Source organism: Nothoprocta perdicaria, unplaced genomic scaffold (assembly GCF_003342845.1).
Source record: "Nothoprocta perdicaria isolate Ctin4 unplaced genomic scaffold, notPer1 scaffold_12, whole genome shotgun sequence".
Lineage (NCBI taxonomy): Eukaryota > Metazoa > Chordata > Aves > Tinamiformes > Tinamidae > Nothoprocta > Nothoprocta perdicaria.
The window spans coordinates 3,070,479-3,093,898 of record NW_020454316.1 but is presented as its reverse complement, the minus strand read 5'-3'; the positions used below and the strand labels follow the sequence as shown (position 1 = coordinate 3,093,898).

The following is a 23,420-nucleotide window of genomic DNA, read 5'->3' as shown; positions in this document are numbered from 1 at the left end:
TGCCAAGCGGTTCCCTTTCTGTCACCAACGCTGATCCGAGGATCATTTCCCCTGTTCGCCCCATGCTTCAGCAGAGCAACAAACGAGCTTAATTAAACGGACTGTTCAATTATTTTCATGGCATGGCTGGGTGACGAGCTAGAGATGTTGCAAGTCCATTTTCTGTAACAGAAAAGGAAAAAAAAAGAAAAGTCTCCAGGGATCTGCTTAAGAAATGACAGTAATTCCTGAGTAGCACCAGTAACTTCTGCTCTGACCTAACCACAAAGCAAAACAAAGCCAAATATTTTGCATTGTGACACTGGTGTCAATTTGATTTCAAGGGGGAGAATCTGGGCTTATTTGGCAGCGGGAAAGGAAGGAACGAGGAAAATTTTGTGCTGCGGATTCGGGGGACTGTGGGTTGCTTGAAGGGCTGCAGTGCAACCCTTCCCCTCGCTGCAAATCAAGCTGGTGGCTGTCGGTGACCTAACGAGCATCAGCTTCATCCATTCCTCTCTGGAAAATGCTCTCCAGCCCCAAAATCTGGACCGGGTGCCTCCCTGCAGCACTGCTCAGCACTCTGCTCTGCGCATCCTGCTTGCGATACAGGAAAAAATAAAATAGAGAGCACTTCGAACGTATCTAAGAACCCAGATCGGATTATCCTAAGCAGCAAGCAAATCGCTGGATTAAGGTATCATGCACGTGGAGCTCCTTCTGGAGGGAAGGGTAACACACCCTCAACTGATACCCAGTCCCAAAGAGAAAAACGCCTGGGACTCCAAGAGCTGAAATCAATAACTTTGGCAGCACAATGAACAAAGGAAATTTCTAAATACAAGTCTGGCTTTGACTGCTTCCCCAAGCCCAGAACTGTTTTTAGACTCTGTATTTATTTCCCTGGGCCAGTAAGCTTTCTGGAGACCTTTCTTAGTGCTGGAACAGGACCTCTTGTGTCAAGAGGAGGGGGGAAGAGCAACCACAAACACACCACTGTTAAATCACAGCTGAAGAATGTGCAGTTGCTACTGAAAACCATTTCCAAACTGCTTCCCCATGACGTGGGGGAGCATTCCAGCTCCTACTGCCCAGCCAGCAGCCCTAGGGCAAAGGCTTTCTATCCAAAGGAAAGGGGCTGCTCTTCCTATGGACAAAAGTACACCAAACAGGACCTCTTCTCTAGAAGAGGAGCCCAAATCAGACACCCATGGGTGAAAATTACCTAATAAGTGGTGGTTGGAATTAAACACCAGACCTGTAACTCACCAAGGCAGTTGTATGAGCCCACATCCACCACTCTGAGTGTCCAAGTCATTAGTTCAAAGGGGTAAGTAGGAAAGCAACAACCAGTTTGACCAGGATCAGAACAGTCTTTCGGTTGCTTGCCACAGGAAAGAGTGGAGGAGAGCTGGAAATGAACCATTCTGTGCAGCTCAAGAGCTCCCAAAAGCCAAGCAAGCTTACAAACCATTGGGAGAACATCACGATGGCCTCTCCTACCCAGCTCCTTTCTGCCTCCTCCTCTCACAGCTGAAGTGCTCAATAGGACCTGGAACTTCTGAAACCCGCTGGCTGCTGCTGAGGTAAGAAACAAGAGCTGAGCTACTTCTAAATCAAGCAATTTAAATGACTTGCCAAACCAGCCATTTGCATTAAAGTCGTGAAACAGGATATGAAGCACTTTGTAGCAAGAAATTGGAGACTTTTTTTTTTTTTTTTTAAAAAAAAGAGAAGTACTTCTAAGGTTCAGATTCACCTAAACATTTGGAGCCACAGATGATTTGTAAAAGACCTTTTTGGCTGACAAAGTTGGCTTTTGGCTTACTAACACCCTCTGCAATTACCACCCAGATGGGCATTACCTGTTCTTAGCTAATGAGTGAAGCCAGTGCCAAGTGTTAAGCACTAAGACCACATTAACTGCGGTATAAAATGGCTCATTAGGTTCCAGGAAGAAAACTACTCCAAGACATCCATAACCGGCCGAGACGTTTCACTTGGTAAAAAGCACTAAAAAGAAATCAAAAAGCGGCTATTGCCTCTGCTTATCTAGCTCCATCTGAAAATCATCCCTCACAGGGCTTGGGCTGCATAAACCTCTTCCCAATAAAGTTAAGGATGGCCGCGCTTCCCGATAGCCCTCTTAAGCCTTGAGGTGGATGTTGCAACTCGTTTATTCTAGCTGAGAATTTACTGTGTCGCAAATGGCATCTCCACCCATCGAGAGCTGGGAAGACCAGCCCCTTCCTCCTGACCGAGTTCTCGGTTCCACTTCTGACCCGGGATTTTATTGCAAAGGGAAACGAGTACTACTGGCCATAAAAGGAAAAAGACCCATCTGTTGCATTTTTGGAGAGGACAGGCAACAACGAGGAACTTCAGCGACTTCCTTAAAACTGCGGAAACACGGCAGGCCAGGCACGCCTGAGGAATTAAAGGGTCTCCTGCTGCCACCAGGGATGCACGTGGGCAAAGATGTCTGTGCCTTTGTGCAGTCTGATGTCTTGTTTTAAAGACAGGCAAACAAAAAAAGAAATGGAAAAAAAAAAAGGCTGCAAAATTCCAGCCAAAATCAGGCAGTTTTCTGAAAACTGTACCCTGGGTTTGTGCCACGGTCCTGGAAAGCTCAGTGAGGGCTCTTCAGCTGCACAATGCACTGCACTGAATGCACTCCTTTCCAGACAACCTTCATTATGCATCTGCTGGAAAACGATGCTTAACAAGCAGAGAATTTCATTTTAATCAGGAATGCATTTGCCCTTTCGGTTGGGACATGTTTATGTTTGCTTAACAAACCCCCACGTCTCTCCCATCTGAGCTGATTCTGAATTCCTGAGCTTCAATGCAGACATGCTCATTCCAAAAATAAGAGCAGCCAGAAGTGATTTTGTTCAGGAATAGTATCTTAAAAAAAAATAGTAGAAAGAGAAAAGCATTCTCTTACCTTTATGCTATTGAACAAAGCACTTAAAGTCACTTACATAAAGAATAAGGCCAAATGGCCTTGTGCTTAAAATCGGTTACYGGTTGTCACTGGTGCTGCACACCTTGCATTTCACATACACTCAGCTGACAGGACAATTTTATTGCTTTGTGCTGGTTTCACTTTCAGAATCCTATATTAAACAAAATGCAGTGAGATTTGGGTCGCAACCACCAAACTGATTGTGACAGAAAAAAAAAAATCAACACGAGCTTCAACAACAACTCTGAAAGGAAAGCAGTGCAATGCTTGCAGAACCAGATAAGATCCCAAGACATTTCTCATAGATTTTTGGGAGGAGGTTGCCAATATTGAAGCAACACCATAGAGGGAAAAAAGGGGTATTTTAAAGAAAGTGAAAGCAGCAATTTCATACTCAGAACGCTTCTTAAGTTTCTTCCTTACTGTGGTTGCTGTGTGCATGACTGTATATGGTGTGTGCAGCCTTACCAGCATCAGTGTCTCGAAACCAATGACTTGTAAGCAAGAAGAGGACAGCAAACAGCAGATCTGTTCCCCAAACCACTTCTTTGTCCTGTATTTGTCTTGCTTTCTGTGCTGCACACTGCAAAAAGGCACCTTTATCAGCTGGCATGGGGCGACAGCTTCGAATCTGCCCAGCAGTTGGAGCGAGCAGCTGTACAGACCACCCTGCATTCAGTGTCTTTGATTCCTATCTGTGTGTCTATATGCACATGCTTCCCACRATTGCAAAAAGGATATCTTATATTAGAATAAAAAACTTCCCTGTCTGTTCTTGCCCCAACCTGGAAGCCCTCGTTTGGAAGAATGGCCATCAGAGCAGCACCATGAACACGAACTTTGTCCTGGGTGAGAGCTTCCCTGCAGGRCAGGGCAGACAGGAAAAAGTGAATCTCCAAGACCCAACACAACACCAAAGTTAAGCTTTGGTTTACTTGGAAGAACACGGGATAGCTTCAGGCTGCAAGGTTTCTTTGGATGCTTTCTTTGAAGCACATTCTTCTCAAAACAGGTACCTACTCCCTGCTAAGCCATGCTGAACCAGGGGCTGATGCTCCTCCTAAACAAGACAGAGGAGATACCATCTCAGTGATTTCCAAAGCCAAGTGTTTCATGAAGCAAGAGCCTAACTGCACATCACACTCAAAGAAAAAGGAAAAAATACAGGTGTGGTACCTCATTCTACTGTTTTCTGATGCAGGAAAAAAAACAACTTTTTGACATGAAGCTGCTAAAAAAAATCTGTACAAAGCTCTATTTTTACACAGTCACAAGAGTCACTGGATTGCTTCTAATTATCCTCTCCTTCCTTGGAGTTTCTATTTGTGCTGCACAAGGCACAACAGGCTACTGCACCAGCGCAATCATCACACATCTTGAATTACAGGCAGCTGGATAAATTTAGGCTTTCCGACCGAACAGTTCTGGGAGAATGACACTGAAAACTGCTGCCTTCTGCACAGCCTAATTCAAAAAAGGGACAAACTCACCAGCAAGCGTCCGACTGGAGTAGAAACACATACTAATCCGAGACTGGCTTAAAATTAAACCAACCCCTAACAAGAATGCACACATCGAGATCAGAAATGTTCTGTCTAAACAAGATAACACGGGGATTACCACAAAGTCACTCGAACAGGACGAGGTCGACTGGACTCCCCTATTCTTCCTGCAAAAACGTCCTGATAATTTCTAGCCTCCAGTGGACATTTAGTTTCCTCCAGATAGAGGCAATACAGAGGGATCTGCTCTAGGCACAACAGCAATATAAACAGCAGACCATCTGCACCGTGCTCGCAGTACCAGCCTGGCAGCTGTATCTTCATGGTAAACACACTATCAGTGCATATTCTTGCAATCTGTGGGATGTGAGGAGTCAGCAGTGAGCTATTACTGGAACTCATTACTGCATGTCCAAAAATTTGCATGGAAAACTTGCTGGCTGCTTACTCATAAGATGCCTGGCTCCTACAGGATAGTCTAGTTGTTCCCTCAGCCCCCAAGGGGGAAGAAGATTGCCAATGTTAATATTTATGTCCCTACTTTCTTTTTTAAGTGGCTTCACCTCTACTGAACCTAAATTCATACCATATTTTTGACYAATAGTACTTTTTTGTATTTTTCTTTTAAAGGATGCTTTCATCTAAAGAGTCATCCTTTGTAATTTATATTGTCATGGTAACATCTAACTCTCAACTCTGCCCCAAGCTTCATTTCAGAGCCTGCCTGTGCTGCTACCAACAGCACATAGCACCCTACAGACACATGAACGAGCCCTCTCAATCTCATCTCCTACAGACACAGTTCCTACTATAGGCGTATATTTATAGCAGTGAATTATTATTATTTTCACAAGAAAAGGAAGCTTTATGAAGTCAAATTTCTGTGCTCAGGCCAAGAAACCAGCTTTATAGGTACAGGCTTTTCTGTGTTCATGGGGCATTTCTGCACTGCGCATAAACGTTCCGGTCAAAATAAAAAGACCAGGATCAAAACAAGTCTGAGTAGTACGAGAAAATATTTAGACCGTGTGTAAGAGTGTTTTGCTACAGCAGCTTGGATATCCTGATAAAGGGGAAGAGCAGCTCACAAAGCACCGTGTTCAAGAATGGGGCTCTGGAGCCCTCTTACGGCAGCTCGGTATCCAGCTTCAGAGTGGAAACCCGGGCCCACTTCACAGTATCTCTTTGCAGAACAGTTTGATAAAATTAATAATAAAAAAGAAAAAAGGGAGGGGTATGAACACGGAGTATACTAAGGAGACTATTGAACCTTAACGCTCCTGGACTAATGGTCATTCCATGGAGATTCCAGGCTGCCCAGCACCGTGTGGAGCATCTGGACTGTTTTTTTGCAAACCCTTTTGGCCTCTCCCCTTCAGAAGGGGCCACCGAGTTCAGTTCCCAAAGGTCCAAAACCTCYGGCCTGCAGATCCTGTGCCCAAGCTGGCAGTGGGCAGCAAAGAGCAGGGCTGCTGAGCACTGAAAGGGTTACAGATCCCACAGCAAGGAAATATTTATGGAGGGAAGATGCTGAGCTGTGCATGTTTCCCAGGCAAGAGATGGTTTTAATTTACCTCTTGCAAGGCTGTGATTACTTGCTGCTGGCTTTTGTTGAAGGCAACCATTCCAGGCTCACTTGCTCCCTCTGGTGTCCCTAGCTCTGCAGCGGATTCCGAACAAAACACAGGAAGCATCGGGAATCCTGCCTCCCTTTCTTCCCCTTCTGAGAAAGGGGTGGCAATAGCTGCATACCTGGTATGGCCGTGGTGAGGCCATCTCTGGCTGTGCCATGTTAAAGATGCTGCAAAGGTCTCCTAAACGGGGGTAAAGCTACAGCCAGAAAGATGTTCCTGCCTCTTCAGCTCTCTCCTTGAGAGGGGTCTCTCTGCTCAGCTTTGCAAACCTGCAACATCCACCATTAGGTCCTGCTCCACAGCAGACTCCGACTCGGTACGTATGGGCAGTGTTGACAGGCTGACATTAAAACCTTTAGTTCACACCCATTTTCAGAGATATTTTAAAACCAGGAGAAGATCCTGATCATACTAGATCCGGTGCCTAATTACCCCCAGACCCGCTCTTCCGGGAAAGCCACGTTTCCTAATCCCTGTCACCGCTGCCCAAGGTCCCAAACCTGCCCCACAGCCGCAGAGGGACAAGTTTTTACCCCATGATTAAAGCTGCCACCTCCCAATGAATACTGCCACCGCAGGCATTGAATACTGGATGCCACCTTGCTGCATAGCTCTTCGTTTCTGTCTTTCTGCATCATTTTTTCCTCCTTGCTTGCATGTTCCTTCTCCACTACCCTCATTACAGAGTTGCTGGTGGTGCCACTATAGCACTGAGGGCCATGGAGACAACTCGTTCCCTACTGCTCTTCCAGGCCCATTCCAGCCAGGATTGCCCTGTCCTTCCTTCTTTCACATTCATGATGGAGCAGAGGGATCAGTTGCCCTTGGCCTCTGCTCCAAGTAGGCAGCAGCAGCAGCTCCCCCAGTCTGGCACAATACATTCAGTCCACACAAATAAGGTTTTCAGGCTCTCCTAATGTGTCCACCCCATTCACCTTCTTGGATTAACACATACCTTGAAGGGAACCGTAATTATTTGCAGGAATTCTCTGTTAATCTTGCTGTGACCCAGCCRTGAGCATCCCTGCAGCAGGGGCTGGTAGGCAATGGCAGGGGGTGCTGGATGACACTGAGGATGACAGCAACAGCTCACTGCGTTTTACCAGGTGGCTGCCTCGGTGACCTACATCAATCCACCTGGAAAATAACTAAGAAGGAAGACTGACTCTAAAATACCAAGCAGGACGTGGAATGCTGCAAAGAATTTGCTTCCAGATGGTCTTTTCTAAGTATATTCACAAACATTTAGATCTAGCACTAAGTGGAAGGTCTCAGAAGGAAATATTTGCACAGAAACAACCGCAGAGCAGGACCTTGCTGCGTGCCCACCTGCAGCAAACAGCTCTGTAGCAAGAGAAGGCAGCAGTGACACCATAACCTTCCTCTCCGCATATATATAAMCTGCTACCTGAAGCCTGGAGTTCAAGAGAGCAGAACATCAGGCTTCAACAAAAGGATTTTACAGAATAAAGGCCACAAGTGGAGCTTTAGAGTGATGACCTACACTCCTTTCCATGTAGATCTCTTATTCCCAAATATCATGACACTGCTCATTTGGCTGATACCAACTTAATGTTGSATTTCTTACAGGAAAAGTCCATCTCACACCGTACTGCGTTGTCATTATAGGAGGAGAGGACACATAGGAAACATCACAAGGACAAGGCAGGCATACTGCTCCTGCATACTGCTATTTATAGGCAAGGGACTTTCTGCACCATTGGTGGTACTTTGTCTAATGGGTCTCTACATTTTTCTTCTGCAAGCTTGCCCTGTGGCTTTTCAACCAGATAAGCTGCAAGGTTGTCTCCCCTGTGGTTGTGCTAATTTACACACGATGCAATCCTAGGTGACAGCAATACCTATAGGATCCAGGCTGCCACTTCTGGCATCCTTGGCAGTCATCCAGCCACACCTAGCGTGGCTTAAGCCTGGGCAATCTAGCTGAAACACAGCTTGAAATGAGGGGGCTAGGATTGTAAYGAGGCTAAAAAGCAGGAGGTTTCAGCACAGAAGGATGCTGAAAGTGACCATTAAATTAGGGCTCACATGAAAGCATCTGCTCCCTACGCCAAGAATGCAATTTATGATTAAATCTAAAAGTTATCCCTCTTCTTTCTGAATCAAGACGTGCAGCTTGACTGAAAAAATCCAGACCTTCTACCAATTATTTCGCAGACTGACCCAAAATCCAGATTTTCGCTCAGCTTTAACTTTTAGACTCTTCTTGCCATCTTTTCTTTTCCTATTATATTAACAATGTTGCATACGTTTCTGAAAATGTACATTTAGAGATCACCAAGTGATTTCATCATATCTCTTGAGAGTTAGCTTTAATTCCTGAGACTAAGGCAGGGTTTCTAGACCTCAGAATAACTTTAACTTTTCCTAAGTGTTTTTTAGCATCTTGTCATCAATCCTGAATAAGCAGCAGCACAAAACAGTTGGTGTCACTAATGCCACAACACAGAGAAAAGAGTGACTCCTCTCCCTGATTCTACCTGCCCCAGCACACAAGTCCAAGGATGCAGCAGCCTTCCTGCTAATTGCAATGTATTTTTGCCCTTCTCCATGGTGACGTGAGATACTCCAGAGGAGGCATCCAGCCCAGACTAAGAACAACACCCATAACCAAGCTTGCAGAAAGCAGGCCACTAATACTTCAAGCAGGTTAATCTAGACAGAAGCAACGTGGARCAAGACATGCAAATAGATCATGGGAATTTCACACCTTCTTGACAAGCGCTTGCGACGAGCCCATTGCAAAGACAGTCAGGAGACCTCAGTCTGCACTGRTACAGCTGTGCACTTGCACAACTCATTACACACAAGTGTAATGAAGGGTTGAGCAAATACCCTTCAGTGTTTGCATATCCAAGTTGCCAGGCCAGCCTTGCCCCTCACTCCAACTCCCCGGTGCCTTTAGGCTGCTCCGTGTAGGAGCTGTTTATCCGGTCTCACAGGCAGCRAGAAGCTATAGGAGCACAGAGCAACAGCGGGGGTGTGGGTACCTGCAGGCACAGCAAGCACACGCACCTAACATTTTTGCTGATACTCTCTTTTCTATACAAAGAAAGCAGTTAAGGAATAATGCTTGAGGTCAAAATCACATCAAATTGGTGTCTAGCCGCAGTAACTTCTTGCATGTAACAGAATGCAAGCAAAGGGTAACCTGTTTCTCATTCCGCAGCAGCTTCACTCCCAGTTAACTTTGAAAGCTCTCAGGAGGGAATGGGAAAACTAACAGCTACAACTGATGCACTGCAGCTTTTGCCTGATCTGGTCATCTCATTCTTTATTACAGCTCTGTTTTCAGCTGGACTTTGTGTTTGCCCCTTGGGGTGACAGAGATTTGAGCCAAATGCAGCTTGAGAAAGCACATATCCTTTTACACRCACAGCAACGCATGGATACTGCTTCCCAGTTACTTTCCTGGGGTTCAAGTCCCCCAAGCTAGAACTGAAATAACTGATTTTATCCTACATGCTTTAATTCACTTACACATGGAAGTTAAGGGAGGGAATTGTGAGTGTTGCAGTAATAAGCCAGAGTTTAAGTTTCAGATGAGGAACCTGATCCACATGTTTCATGAGCACCTGGGGCTTAGTCCTTAGAGGATCACCTACATTTCTCTGTAAAATCACTACTTTTCCTCAATTGCACCAGGAAAAGAAAAGCAAATGTATTACAGATAAGGTGCTGCCTTTTGAAAGACCATCCTAAGAACAATTTTCTTTTTTTATATATTCAAGATCGGCTTTGACTAGGTAAAGGGTTTCCATTACCCTGGACTATTTTAATTCTAAAGGACCAGCTCAAACAGCCGTGTTAAGTCTCCTATGCAGGACACAGTTTAGTCTGGCAGATGGAGATGCTGAGTAAAAGTCATTAATCTGTTATCACACTCCCCCACCCACAAAAATCCCAGTGGTCTGAAGTCATGTTTTCTGACACAAATCTAGAAATCTATAGCTTGTACAACAGCTGCAAGTAGCATAAAGTTCCAGGAGGGAAGAAAGAAAAGTATGCTTCATTTGATTACACGGGTAGGACAGAATTATTTGAGAAAAAGCTCTTTTACAGGAAGACAAAGTTGTCTCTGAAAGCATTTGAATAGCTGCTTTTAGTAGAAAGCTGGCAAGTTACCTAATGACTCTCGTAAAGTGCCAATTTCTTCCTGTACACTCCTGAAATGCAAAACARGGGGTTAAAGGCACAAGATAACAAAATATGCCAGAAGTTTTCCTAAAATACCCCAGCTTCAATATGCAGAGCAAACTCCTAAAAACAACAAATCCCATTTACATAACTTGATCTAATTATCCTCCATCCCAACAGCAGGAAAAGCAAGAAACCAGCTTAAAAACAACTCTAAAGCTGAGAAGTTGGCAAGCTGATRTTTGGTGCTAGTTGGTGTCATGCCTATCTCCATATCTAGAAAGGTTTAATGTGTTCATTCTGGGAGACTAAGAGAAACTAAATATAGTAGCAGCAGCCGGCTACTGCTGAACACAAGACCTGGCAGAGGCTCCAGCTACCTGAAAGCTCCGTCCTCCTTTCAGCTGGCGGCTCCAGCAGCTGCAATCCTTTCCCTTCTTTGGGGAAAAGATGCCATAACAAGGCATTTTCAGATTTTACTTATATGGGTAATTATATACACAAACTTTAGGGTGATGGTAACCTACCAGCAACATGGAAATCCCTTCCTTGCTCCCCTTCTGAGCATCACCTCTCTCCCAGGTTGATTTTGAGCAGGGCTGGCGGGCAGGAGGTAGCAGCCTCATTTCACATGTGAGGAGCCAAGGCAAGACCTCGTAGCCCGAGAGACTTGGATATTCCAGCACAAGGTGGAATATTCCTTGGATATTCCTTTCCGAGGCGGAAAAGCCCTCAGAGAGGTGGTCAGCTCCTCTTTTCCTGAATGGCATCCCTGTCCCTAACAGCCCATGGACACTGGAGTTGGAGCAGCAATCCCAACGTGGACGGGCTTTGAGATGTAGCTCGAAGGCATGCGTGCTCCCAACACTAAACGAAAGGAGGTCAAAGCAGCCTCTTTTAAAAAAATAAATAGAGCAATAAAGCATTCTCTCAGATTAGCCTCACAGAGGATAAATCACTGTAGAAATATGACCATTCTATCTTGGCGGTTAATGTTAGTGACAGGGTAAAGCTTTCAGGCAAGACGCTGGTCGGTCAGTCTGGATGGCTGAGCAACCTTTCATTGTTAAGAAAAACATTGCTGGGGGAARAAAAAGATTTGTTTTTAGAACCATATGATCTCTCGACAGTGCCAAGTGTGCTCTGTTTCCTACCTTGCAAAGCTTTCCTGGATGTCTTCAGGGCTCCTAGCAACCTCGGGGCAGAAATACAATGGATTCTGTTTTATCAGAAGGATGACTTGCATAAAAAATAAATTAAAAAAATGAACCGTTGCCTCTTATTCCCTGGACAAGCAGCAGTAAGGGAACCCACGTACACCCAGGGATGCAATGCTCGCTTAGGAAAATGAGTCATGGTCTCCCTTAAGCCACTGTTTGTCCCTCAAAGCCAAATACTGATGTGAAGAGGATCTGGGGAGGGAGGCGGGTGTTCCTTCAACCAGCCTGGTGGATGGGAAGCCTTTGGCAGCAGCCAAAAAGATGATYTCCTACAGCCACAGAGAAGGTGTGAGATGGGACGAGGACAAGTGGGAAGAATGCACGATGCCTCCAACCGGAGAGTAGACMAAGAGCTGGAGTGATGAGAAAAAATATGGAAAACAAAAGAGACCACCTGAAAGGAAGCAAGTGTTTTCACCCCAGATGTTTTATGGATTCATCTGCCTCAGGAATGATCCAACACGCACATGAGAACTCACATGACACTGTCAAGGGCACCCTGGAGCCCTCTCGGTCCTCCCAAAAGCCCCCATGGGACACAGGACCCCAAGTGACACTCACCACCTGCCCTCCACTTCACCCTGTGGCTTCCCAGTCACGGCTGGACAGCACCTGCAGATTTATCAGCCTCTCACACTGGCCCTTGCAACAAGCGGATGCTGTACTTGCTATTCCCAAGGATTTTGGGCTGCTAGGAACTCCAAAGCTATGTCAAAACCCTGGAACACTTGGTCCTAGATTACACTAGATCACACTGGTCCTAGATYAGAGATGGGCACTAACGCTGGTGTCTTCTGTTCCTGCTGGAAGCTCTCTTTATACCATCCCTCCAGCCAAGGCTAACAAGCTTGTAAGGATAAATAAAAATGCACAGTAGCCTTGCAATATCCGAGAGCATCTGTCAGAGATAAAGACAGAGAGCACCACATACGGCAGCATTCAGCATGGGCCATAAGTTTTTATTATAACGAAGTCAGGAACATGATCCTGCTGTTTCCATCACAGCAACACACTGCTGGTGCCCAGCTCTTCTGCAGGTTAAAACTTCAGCTTCCAGGGCTCTGCAGGGCAAGTGCAAGCGGGACAGGGGAGACCTCGAAAGGGCCTGGATCCCATAAGCACTAAAAATGCTGTTCAAAAGTCCCTGTAAACAGACATAGTAAAAGAGGAAGAAGTTGGAAYCAAGAAAATTTAAATCGTCCCTTTCCAGTTCCTTAATCACATGTTAGGGGACAGCCGTARCTGGGAATTTCAATCTCTGGAGCAATTAAAATAAAATTAAACTCAGCGAATAAGGTCTTATGCATTCAAAGCTTCATTAACCTTCTTGCCTTTTAATTAAATAAGTGCACATGAAATTTGGGGCAGAGGAAGCATTTGCCTTACTGAAGATGTTCGATTTTTAATGGCAAATCGATCCTTTTTAAAAGGATTATGGGGGTTATAGGCTTTAGASCTCTGCAGTTCCACACTGACTTTATTAAAAGCATGGTAGAAATTGCTGCCCATCCCCAGCTCCCACCTAATGACAGCGTCTGCTCCATCCCTCAATTGCTCCAAGCTGCACTTGGAAGTTCTGCACTGGGATCCCTTCTGGGTAGCAGATACTCCCATCTACAGGCAGAGAAAACAGGAGGCAGGATTTAAAAGCCTTACACGTATTGTGATCGATTAGAGAAATAAAGTTGGCCGGCTACAGCGGGAGAGATTTTTCAGCCCACAGAGAAGAGATTAGAGCAACCAGCCTCTCTCTTAAATACTGCTGGTCGGTACAAAAGACTCAGGTCGGCGCCAAAGGCGGCGTGTGACTAGGACAGTTTAAAGGATAATCTTTGAAAGGGGATACTGTTGAGCGTGGCCAGCCCGAAGATCCGAGTTGTTCGTGTGAGAGCTACCATCTGACTCGGGAAGGAGTCACACACAAAGGAAACAGCCACTGGTTTGGGGGATGCTGGACAGGCTGGACGAGGTGGAGCACAAACTGCAGTGCTGAGACCCCGTGTTCCCCCCAAACACGGGCTCGGTGGCTGTGCAGGCACACGGTCACCCTGGGCAGTGTGAGACTTAGATGTGTGTGTGGCTTCATGGGCAGGAGAACTGGCTGAGATGATGCCTAATCATTTCTGTGGTGCAAAGGGCACACCTTTGYGCCCAGTGGAGACAGGACTTTGAAATAGGCCTTTCTGTACCCTTCAAAGCGGCTACAAGGTTCACTGGCACCACACCCAAGAGGACATGCCCACTGCCACACTGTGTGACAAGAAATGCTGGGAAAACTGAATCCCCAGTCCTTCCCCTGGCTCCAAGAGACGGAATCTGCTATCCGATCYGTCCCATTGGGACTGCTCTCTTCCCCTTATCACTAGGGAATTTAGAAGAGCCTCCCACTTGCACACGTGGACCATTTTGTCCTGCCTCTGCTGGGAGGGTACTTCAGAATTTTTGCCAGTTTACACTACTTAATTTCCCATCTGTGTTACACTGCTATGCATTTTATCCATTTCAACCACTGCACAGAAGCAAACAACAAAACCACGTTTAGAGATCACCTCCTTTCAACTGCCACTTACCTTAAGTGTCAATATATTCTGCAGTAAACGACACTTCCCTTTTCACACTTGCCCCTCGCCCAAGGAGCAAGCTAACATGACAGCACAAATGTTCACAGCAAGGCTCCAAGGGAGGCCAGACTCCTAAGTGGATGCTCTGCCCAAATGAGTGAAAAGGCACAGCTCCATTAACCAGAAGCAGGATAGACAGGCAATTCCTTATGCTTACAGAAGCCCAGGATCCACAGGTTAATCGCTTCACGCCCAAAATAATGGCCTAATTTTGATTTCATAGTAGCCATACTCTTTTATATGGAGCATGCAGGGCTGTTTGCTGCTGTAGGATGCCCTTGGCACTACGAAGGACAATGTGAATGCACAGAGTGTGACAGGCGCTCGCCAAATGCAAAACTCAAGCCAGTCACTAATGCCTCCTCAGTGTTTGACACTAATAAGAGAGAGGGCTTCACTGCAGTACCAACACTGAAAAGCACATGAATTTTGTGATGCTTGAAGTGCTACCAGATCGCTCCATTCCTCAGCTCTTRCAGATTAAAGGTCCATTAACCTTTCTGCAGGTGCAAGGCGCTTCATTTGTAAGCAGCAAACGAGCACGGAGGGCCCGTGTCCGGAGCGTGCACAGGGATGCCTGGGGGGGAAGGAGCCCRTTTCCAACACAAACCTGCTTGTACGGAGAGTTCTCCTCTGCAGTTTTGATGACAGCATTTCCTGACCCAGTTTTATCTTGCTCCTTGTGCCTCGGCTACAAGTAGTAATTAGTAATGTCAGTGTTCTGGCTGGATTGCTACAGCCCCATTAATAATGCAAGAGTAGTAACACTGCGAGAGCAAAAGAAAAGAGGCTTGAAGGTTAAAAGCAATAAGAGAATGCATTTTAGGGGGCATTGCAAGAGCAGGGAGGAAGAGGAGAAGCAGCACTGGCCTACTGAGATTATAAACCACACACTTCAAAACGCATCATTCCTTTCAGGTGGAAACGGGAGGCGAGTCAGTCAGGGCTAATTAGAAGACAATATGCAAATACAGAATGACACACAGAGGTGATTAAAAAAAAAGAAAAACTTCCGTTTTCACCTTTTCTTTCCTCCTCTAAATTTGATGACTCCCATGTTCGCATTTCTCCGTTACTCACGTATCAGAGGTCAGCAGGAACCAGGCATCCGGCGCGTGACTCACGCACGACGGTTCATTCCTTAAGGGAACGCCTGCCAAGACCAACCCATACCTGCCCAGCGACTCCCAAGCCTTTAAAGGCCAAGAACTAATCAGTTCAAGGTTCAGTTGGACCTGTGGCTTTACATATCTAGGCTTTGCAAAGTCCTGCAGCAGCAGCTCAGAATGAAGTCGAGAGCTGCACCCTCAATGGGATCACCTGGACTGTGCTTTTCCTGGTGAATATAGCATAGAGAGGGAAAAAAAGGCTCCAGGTTTGGTGTTTATTTGCCAGTTGTTTCTGTTGCTGACTGAAAAGACACTGAAAAGACAAAGGCAGCTTGACTGGGGCTAACTCTGGTCCACTACCAAAAAACAGCCTGCTTCAAGGAGGCTTCTGGTCTCTAATTTGCTCAAGGATTTGCAAGACATTAGCTCCTTTTTAAACGTCTTTTAGCAGGGCCAACCAGTCACACTTTCTCTCCCAGTGTTTGGCATTTTCAGCTTCCTAAATGGTGCCAGAACTCTTGTTAGTGATGATGTATGAAGCAAAACACTCTCTCCATTAGTGAGGCTGGATTTACAGCACACATCTCCTCTGCTTATCAATTTTATTGCTTAACTTCAGTGCGGCTCCCTCAGTCACTTAAAAGACTTATTCCACAGAGCCCTTCCAGCACTAAGAGCTCAAATGGATACCCAGAATGGGTAGAAAAGCAGCGAGATGAGCTCATTAAAGAGCAGCAAAGGATGAAGGAAAAGCAAAGGAAAAAGGAAAAGAGATCAAGTTGAGAACTGCATTGCTCTTTCAAAGGCACCATTCAAGTATCGCTTCCTCTGCACAGAGGAAGTAAGAAGGGCTGGAGGTTCCCCGACACAAACAGCTTCCCCTCCACTACAATGATATAAAAGGACGAGTGTTTGAGAGAGAAAAAAAAAAGGAAAGCAGGCCAGCCCTAAGCACGCTGTGACCAAATTAGGAAGCAAACCCAACTGACAGCCTCCAAAATGGACATCATCTGCAGCGGCCTGGTGTTAGCCCAGGAAGTCGGATGACTCTTGTCATCTGCTCAAATCTGTTTACGTGAGAAGAGAAAGCAGCAAAACACCTCCTGTAACTGCACACACGAGGTTATGCCATCGCCCTGGCCTGGCCTGAAGGAGCAGAGAGTCATTCAAAGTTATTCAAAAGTTCTCCTGCTGACTCACGTCCCTCCAAAGATAACTTTGCCCTGGAAGGACCAGGGTACAAGCCAAGGTGTGTGCAGAAAGTCTGGTTTTAAGTGCGTATAAGTGGTTCGCTGTGGTAGATGTAGCTGAGGTTAGAGATCAATGATTACTACGACAGGAATGTGAGGGGGAGGAAAGAGAGGAAAGATGCAGCTTCTTGAATAGGTCAGAACAATGTTTTTAAATTGGCTTGGGAACAGTCTTTTTTCCATCCTTTCCAACCTCCACTTCCACTGCAGCAGCAAAACGTTAACCCTGCCCTGATGCTCTGCAGATACAAGCAGCACCGAGCAGAGCAYAAGCCTTAAACTTGCCCAAGCATCTGCAATTGCTGCTGTGGAAGGTGCCCATGACAGCCCCAGCTCTGCTCACCAATGCAAATAAAGGACAACTTAAGTTATTTCATTGCTAAAGAAAAACAAGACATTGAGCAAAAGAATGAACTCTGTGTAGAAGTTTAGGGCTTCCTCCTTGTGTTCGGGTGCTCACATCACTACTCCATTTCTGCTGTGTGTGAAATGGAAGAAACTGCTCTCTTTCAAGGGACCTTAGAAGGGAAAGGCAAAGTTTAGAGCCAGTGTTGGGCTGCCAGGGCCGCTTGTCCTGCCTCTGCTCTCAGCACAGCCACAACCTGTAGGGCTTTTCCCAGCACCAGCAGTTCCAGTTTGATCAGGGATCGACTCCAGCAACTGCTGAGCTCCAAGCAGCTGAGGACGTTTCTCAGCCAGCACCAGCCACCCAGAGGGACCTTCTGCAACCCCTGCAGGCTCTGCCACTCATCCCAAAAACACCGTCTCTGCTCACGTGAGGTGATCACAGCAGCTCTCGGGACAGCACTTCCACCCAAGGGTGTCAAGCGGGACCAGGGAAGGAGAGACCCAAGTGCTGGGTCACCCACCAGGCTGATGTTTCCATCCCACATGGAATCAGTCACACTTAAGCTTATTACCTCCAGCCTTTCGTCAGCAGAGGACGAGCTATGAGGGAGACACAGCACTAGCTCTTATGGACCTGACAAAGAGGTATTCACTGGTCAGCAAACAGTGAAAATGCTTTTTCACTGAATGGATATTGCTATATATGGCAGAAACCAAGCACAGAAGTAACCTTTGTTCCTTGAATTGCACTGACTTACATGGTCTATTTTTAAAGAGACTAGCTTGAGTTCTTGCTTTCAGCAACTTTTTTTTTCCTCCAACAGACAGATACCCCATTTAATCTGACCTCTTTCCTCAGGTCCATTTCCAAGCTGGGCTTTGCTCTCTTCCTCTGTCAGACTCATTTATCAAGCGAAGCATTTCCAGCTACCTCTGCATAAACAGACCTGACCTTGTAAAAGCAGCAGCACCTGAGCTCCCACAAATGGGCTTCCTGCAGCGTCCCCCAGCAACGAGGGATCTCGTTGCCCCATCTGCTGCTGCAGCAGCCCACGCTCCCCACGAGATGTTCTTGTGGCACCTACAGCCCATTCCTACTAGTCCCAAAGAGGGAGAGCAGGGAGACACAAAATATAGATTCCTCCTCCCAGGAAAGCAACATTTAGGAGCAAGCTCCTGCTGGCACCGGTCAATATTTGTAGCTGTCCCTGACCAAGGAGACACTTAGAAACGAGGTACAGGATTGCCTGGAGGTGACAGTTCACTCCTGCTGCTGCCTTTCCCATAGAGCAAACAGCAGGAGCAGCAGATGGGCCCAAAGTGGCTGGGGCACAAGGAGCCTCCTTGGAATACGGCCTTTCCTCATGCTCCCAGGAAGAGRGGCAGCAGGAACCTTTGCCGACGTCTCCAGACTCACAGCGCTGTCGGGAGCACGTCCCGAGTGGGCGCGCGGCTTCGCCCCGTCACGTGGCTCGTCACACACACTTGTACTTTTAAGGTTTTGCTGCTTTTCCTGCTCCCTCTTCCTTCCCGTCCCGCGGGGCGTTACCTGCGGCCGCGCTCACCTCGGCGGCACCTCCRCCCCCGGCCCTCCCTCCTCCCGCCGGCCCTCCGCGAGCGGCCGYGGCTCCATCCGCAGCGCCCGAGCTCCCATCTCCTTTTAAGGAAGAAAAATGAACCGCCCGGCCGGGCGCCGCGCGCCTCCGAGCCCGGATGACACACGGAAACTTGCCATTTGTTGTGGTTTCGGCAGCGCCGCGGCCCCGCGCCTTCCCACGCGCGCCGGGCATTGAAGAGGGGCGCACAACGGTGAGCAGAGGGAGACGAGCAGGGAGATCCCACGGAGCACYGGCAGCTTCCGAACTGCTCCACAGGATGAGACAAGCAGCAGAAGGGCCCTGGACAAGTTCGTGTGCAAGCACRAGGGCTCCGTCCTCAAGCTTCACCAGGAACATGGGAAGCAAAATCCTCCAGCCTGCATTTCCATTTCCTTCTCATCCCAAACCAAGCCACATTCGCATTGACACGGGATGAAAATTTAAGCGTGGGAGTCAGGCGCCGAGTTTAGTGCCATGGAAAGGAAGTGACAGGGGGTTGCCATAAGCAGCCGCTGTCTTCAGCCCTGCTCTGCACGCAGAGAGGTAAGAGCTAAGTGACAACCACCTCCAAACAAATGTATTTATGGAAAAGCAAAGCACACAAACGGGGATAAGGACTGCTGCACAAACACAGGACCTGCAAAACGTTCGCACTGCTGTCAGGGAGCTGACTGAGAGACTTCAGCAGCTGGGAAAACATGTTGCAAAACGAGGAGAATTAAGTAATTCTCCACACGCACAGCTTGCACYGAGGCATTCTGTCGGAGCTTGGTTTCTCCAGGAAAAGTGATTTTCTTGCTCCCTTACCTTGCATGCACATCCAGCCTCATCCCGACACCGCRGAGCGCTGGGTGCTCGGGAAGGGCAGCTCCGGGCAGGAGCATGGAACGCATGGGATGGCATCCTTGGAAGGATTATGTCACCCTAARCACACCCATTGCCGCTGCTGGCTATTTGATGACACCAACGTTTCCCTTGCACCCTATAAAACACTCGTAACTGGATCATAGGTGGCTGGGGCCGCCTCATTATCCTGCTCTGACCCAGGAGCAGCTGCTGGTTCCACTGCCACACCAGGTACAGCCACGGGCCTTGCAGAACGACCCGTTAGCTGCTTTTATAACTTTAAATAATTTGCTGTTYCAGCAAGAAAGACCACTTGTATTGAAGTTGCTGTGAACTGACACAACTTGTATTAGTGTATGTCACGGATGCTGTGTTAGCAGCCTGCTAAGAGCCATGTTCAGGCACAACCTACCAGGCAGAGCTCCGTGCAAGCTGACACCCGTTCATCTTTCACAAGAAAATGAAGGTTAGAAGCAGCTGGCTGCATCTGTTCACAGCCAGCACCTTGAAACCCACCTTTGGTAACTCCAGAAGCTCTAAGAAGTCCCCTAAAACASTACCTGTCAGTCCTACAAATCAAAAGTGCACGCAAGGACTGCTTTGGCCATCCTTGAGATGAAAAGGCAGAGCAGCAAAGGGTTTAATCCCTCTCACACAGACACATCAGAGCTCGTTTGTCCAGCACGACAGCTCGGATGCCCAGCAGGTAACCTCCTTCCCAAAGGCAGCCTCATTAACGGGATGCACAACGTGGTTCCCGATGAGAGCAGCAGCCACCTTCTTGGTTGAGCAACCGCTTTTGCATCCAGCCTGCAACCCGGTCCTGCAAGCTCTGCAGCGGAGCCTTCTTTTTGGAAATGCAGGTGCCTACGAGGTGGCTGCAGCTTGCAGCTGGGCTGCAAAAAAGGGTTTTAGCTCCCCGGCACCAGGAGGGACCGCACGGCATCGGCTCGGTGCCGGATTCCCATGGAAACGCTGCTTTCCCTCCTCCTTCCCGCCCTCCCTCGCCGCTGGGAGCCCTGCAGCGCTTTGTGCCGAGACTGCAAAGAGGGGAGCAGCGACTGCAACGGCCACGAGCAGCCTGGGAAYAAAAGCCAAGACTCTGTGCACGACACGGGATGCAGGGAGGAGGGAGATGGAGTGGGAATGACTTCCTTTCCTGGGGGGGAAATCCATTTCCCAGATACATGAAAGCACTCGCACGCTGTCTCGTGCTTAAGAAATCAATGTGTCTTTCATAGTTTTACCAGGATCAGCAGCTTTAGTGTGGGACATGTTAGTGATGCGAGAACACGCTGAGGCACAAGGTGCATCCTCGGAGGCGAGGAATCCAAGCCCCACTTCCACACGGAGATCCGCACTCGGACAGCAGGATGGGGCTGGCCGAGCTGGCGGCCGGGAATCCTCCCGGCACGTGCGCCACCAGGTACACACAGAACCCCAGAGTTCCCAAAAAATGGGCAGATCCCAGAGGACGGGAGAGCAAACCCACAGAACTCCCAGATCCCATGCCAGCCAGCTAAGCAAAGGTCAAATCTCCTCCAGAACAGGCTCGGTCTGCAAACACCCAGCGGACGCCCCGGCAGGGTCACTCAGACAACCTTTCTCTGTGGCTGGCTGAGCTTCCCCTCCACCCAGCAGGAGCCGGTGACATTAAGCTGCCAGGCCTGGCCACCTGACTTCAGGCAGCACAGCTGGAATCACAGCGGGGCTGGCAGCTGGGCAGGCTCATCCGCATGCTCTTCGGGATCCGCTCAGCCTCCGAAGGCAGCAACCAGTGCCAGGGTGACACTAGCCACAACTCGGGCCCTGCGCGGTGCCCCGAGCTCCTCTATCGGCCCCAATCCACACACACAGAGCCAAAATAAAGAGGYTTCCATCACACACCTTGCTGTGCATCTCTATCCCATCCAAAGGTGACTAAAGCTCCCAGCAAGATTTAACGGAAGGACAGAGGGTGTAAAGAAGAGCTCTGGAAGCACGAGAGATCCAGGCAACGGAGCACTGAAATACAACAGGAGAACATCTGCTCTTCGAGCCTGGAGCTCGAGATGCACATTGCGACCGATCCCCCTCCGCGCTTCCCCTCGCTCCGGGTTCAGCTGTGCAAACACAGCCCTTCGAGCCAGCRAGGAACTCCCTCCAGCATCACTCAGCACTGCCGTATATCTGCCAGAGGCTCCGCTCGGAAAACCACGGCGTCCTTCCCAGCCTCCATGGAGCTCCCGGAGAGAAAAGGGATGGATTAGCCCCTTCCTCCCTACGGACAAACTGCCTGCAAGCCAGAACATTCCCCAAAATATTTCATTCTGAGAAGAAACCAGGTAGAAGGACTACAAAAGAGCACCGCCGCTGTGAGAGGAGACACTAACACATCCTGCTAGCTCAGTTTGTCATCATAGGCTTCAAACCCTCAAGTCTTTCAGATTTCTAAAGAGCCCTAAGCGACTCAGCAAATTTTCAGCTAATGAATCAACACAAGCTGTCCAGGAAACCAGGAATCCAGCCCACTGGAATGCTGCAGCCACAGGGAGGGGGACAAACAGCGCCCAAGGAAGGAAACCAAGAGCAGAGCGAAGGGAATTTGTAGCACTGACCCCATTGCCACATTTACTGTACCGCAATACATGTTTAAAAAAAAAAAGAGGATTTTTTTTTTTTTTTTACTACATTGAAGCATGCATGTTGTTTAAGCCCAAATTCTGCTCTATGGTGCTGACACTTTGAAAACAGCTTTTTTTTTTTTCCTCTCCACTCAAAATGAAAAAAAGGGGAAAAAGGATCCACTTAAACCTGGATCAACAGTGCCACCTAACGGCAATCCAACCTCCTTGCTCCTGAAACCGGCAGGATCCAGAACTGGGCGTTTTTTTCCTTCCAATAGGAGTGTCAGCAAGACACGGCTGGAGATTAAAGATCTAACCCAGAACTGCGCATCTTTCGTGAACAGCTTTCCCCCACAGGATATTTTTTCATAACAGAACATAAATGTCACTAGTAGCAACTTCAATTTCTCCAGATAACAAAATTTGCTTTCTTAAACACAACTTGTCCAATACAGCCAAACAACTGTATAGCTTCAAAAGAAGAACCCAGTGCTTGGACAGTTACATGCACATTGTCCAGGCATTCAAAAGGAATTTCTGGGATGAGCAGAAATCTCTAGTAGGGGATCAGCAGCTCTGAATGTTGTATAAGAGCTTGTTCTTGTGGCTAACGCTTCGCAAGATGCCCTATATTACTGGTGTCAAGCACTGACACTACTCCCTGTCACCAGCCTCTACTCCCTGTCACCAGATGCAAGCAGGGTTTAATACACATTCAAGAGACTATGAACATTTCTGCAGTCTCTTCTGCAGGAAAAATAAACTTGTAAAAGTAGCAGCAGAAAAGCTTCCCCATTCTGCTCAGCCCTTGGACCTGATGATTCTCATGCCATGGTTGTCAGCAAACTTGAAAAGCACAAAGATCTTCTGCCCTTCAAAGGGGCACACTGAGTTCTCCAAACAAATCTTGTTCACTACCAGCCCACTCTGTATTCCAGTAGTGGCTTAAGAGGAAAATGCATCATGCCAGATTCTGCCAAGGGTCACAGTTGAGGTTTGCTCAGCTTGTTCGCCAGAGTTTATTAGGAAACAGATTACAGTTTGTTTCTATGGCACTCGTACACCCTGCTCCCTGTTCACCCACAGCACTTGTAAAGAGACCCAGTGCCAAGTGTGACCCAGTTACCTTTCTGCAGCGGGGATTAGGACAGCTGAACCGCTTCACATCGCTGTCCAGGAGAGCTGGGAAGTTACAGAAGGGACACCTGGAGCCCAGAAAAAGATGCTATTAATTGGCTAAACAAACACAGGGCCCAACAAGTCTTTGCAGAAGGGGGTTTAAACAGTTACAGGGCTGTTAATAAGGCTGCCAGCCAAATGCCTGCCACAAGGACTCGCCTTGCTCATATTTCTGTTTGCTCATATTTCTTCGATCACTTCTCTGTTTGCAATCAAAATACATGCTCAGCACTGCTTTTGACCACGGGATTTAAAGGATCAGCATGAGGCTTGCAAGCGATGGGGGGGAAATCAGCCTTACTGAATTTTAATCTGCTCTAGTCAATGGAAGACAAACCATGCTAAATAAAAACAGTCAGAAGAGGAAAGCAAAAGCCCTAAACATAAAGGCAGCTCTATGAC

General features: G+C 47.7%; 1 protein-coding gene across 1 annotated transcript in view; it reads right to left on the bottom strand.

Moving 5' to 3' along the window:
• RNF216 (ring finger protein 216) overlaps window positions 1–23,420 on the bottom strand; it is a 63,557-nt gene that overhangs the window by 21,540 nt on the left and 18,597 nt on the right. Inside the window, exon 14 of the mRNA XM_026054072.1 lies at window positions 22,966–23,044. Within this exon, the coding sequence (XP_025909857.1) occupies window positions 22,966–23,044 (79 nt within the window). The remainder of the gene's footprint in view (window positions 1–22,965; window positions 23,045–23,420) is intronic.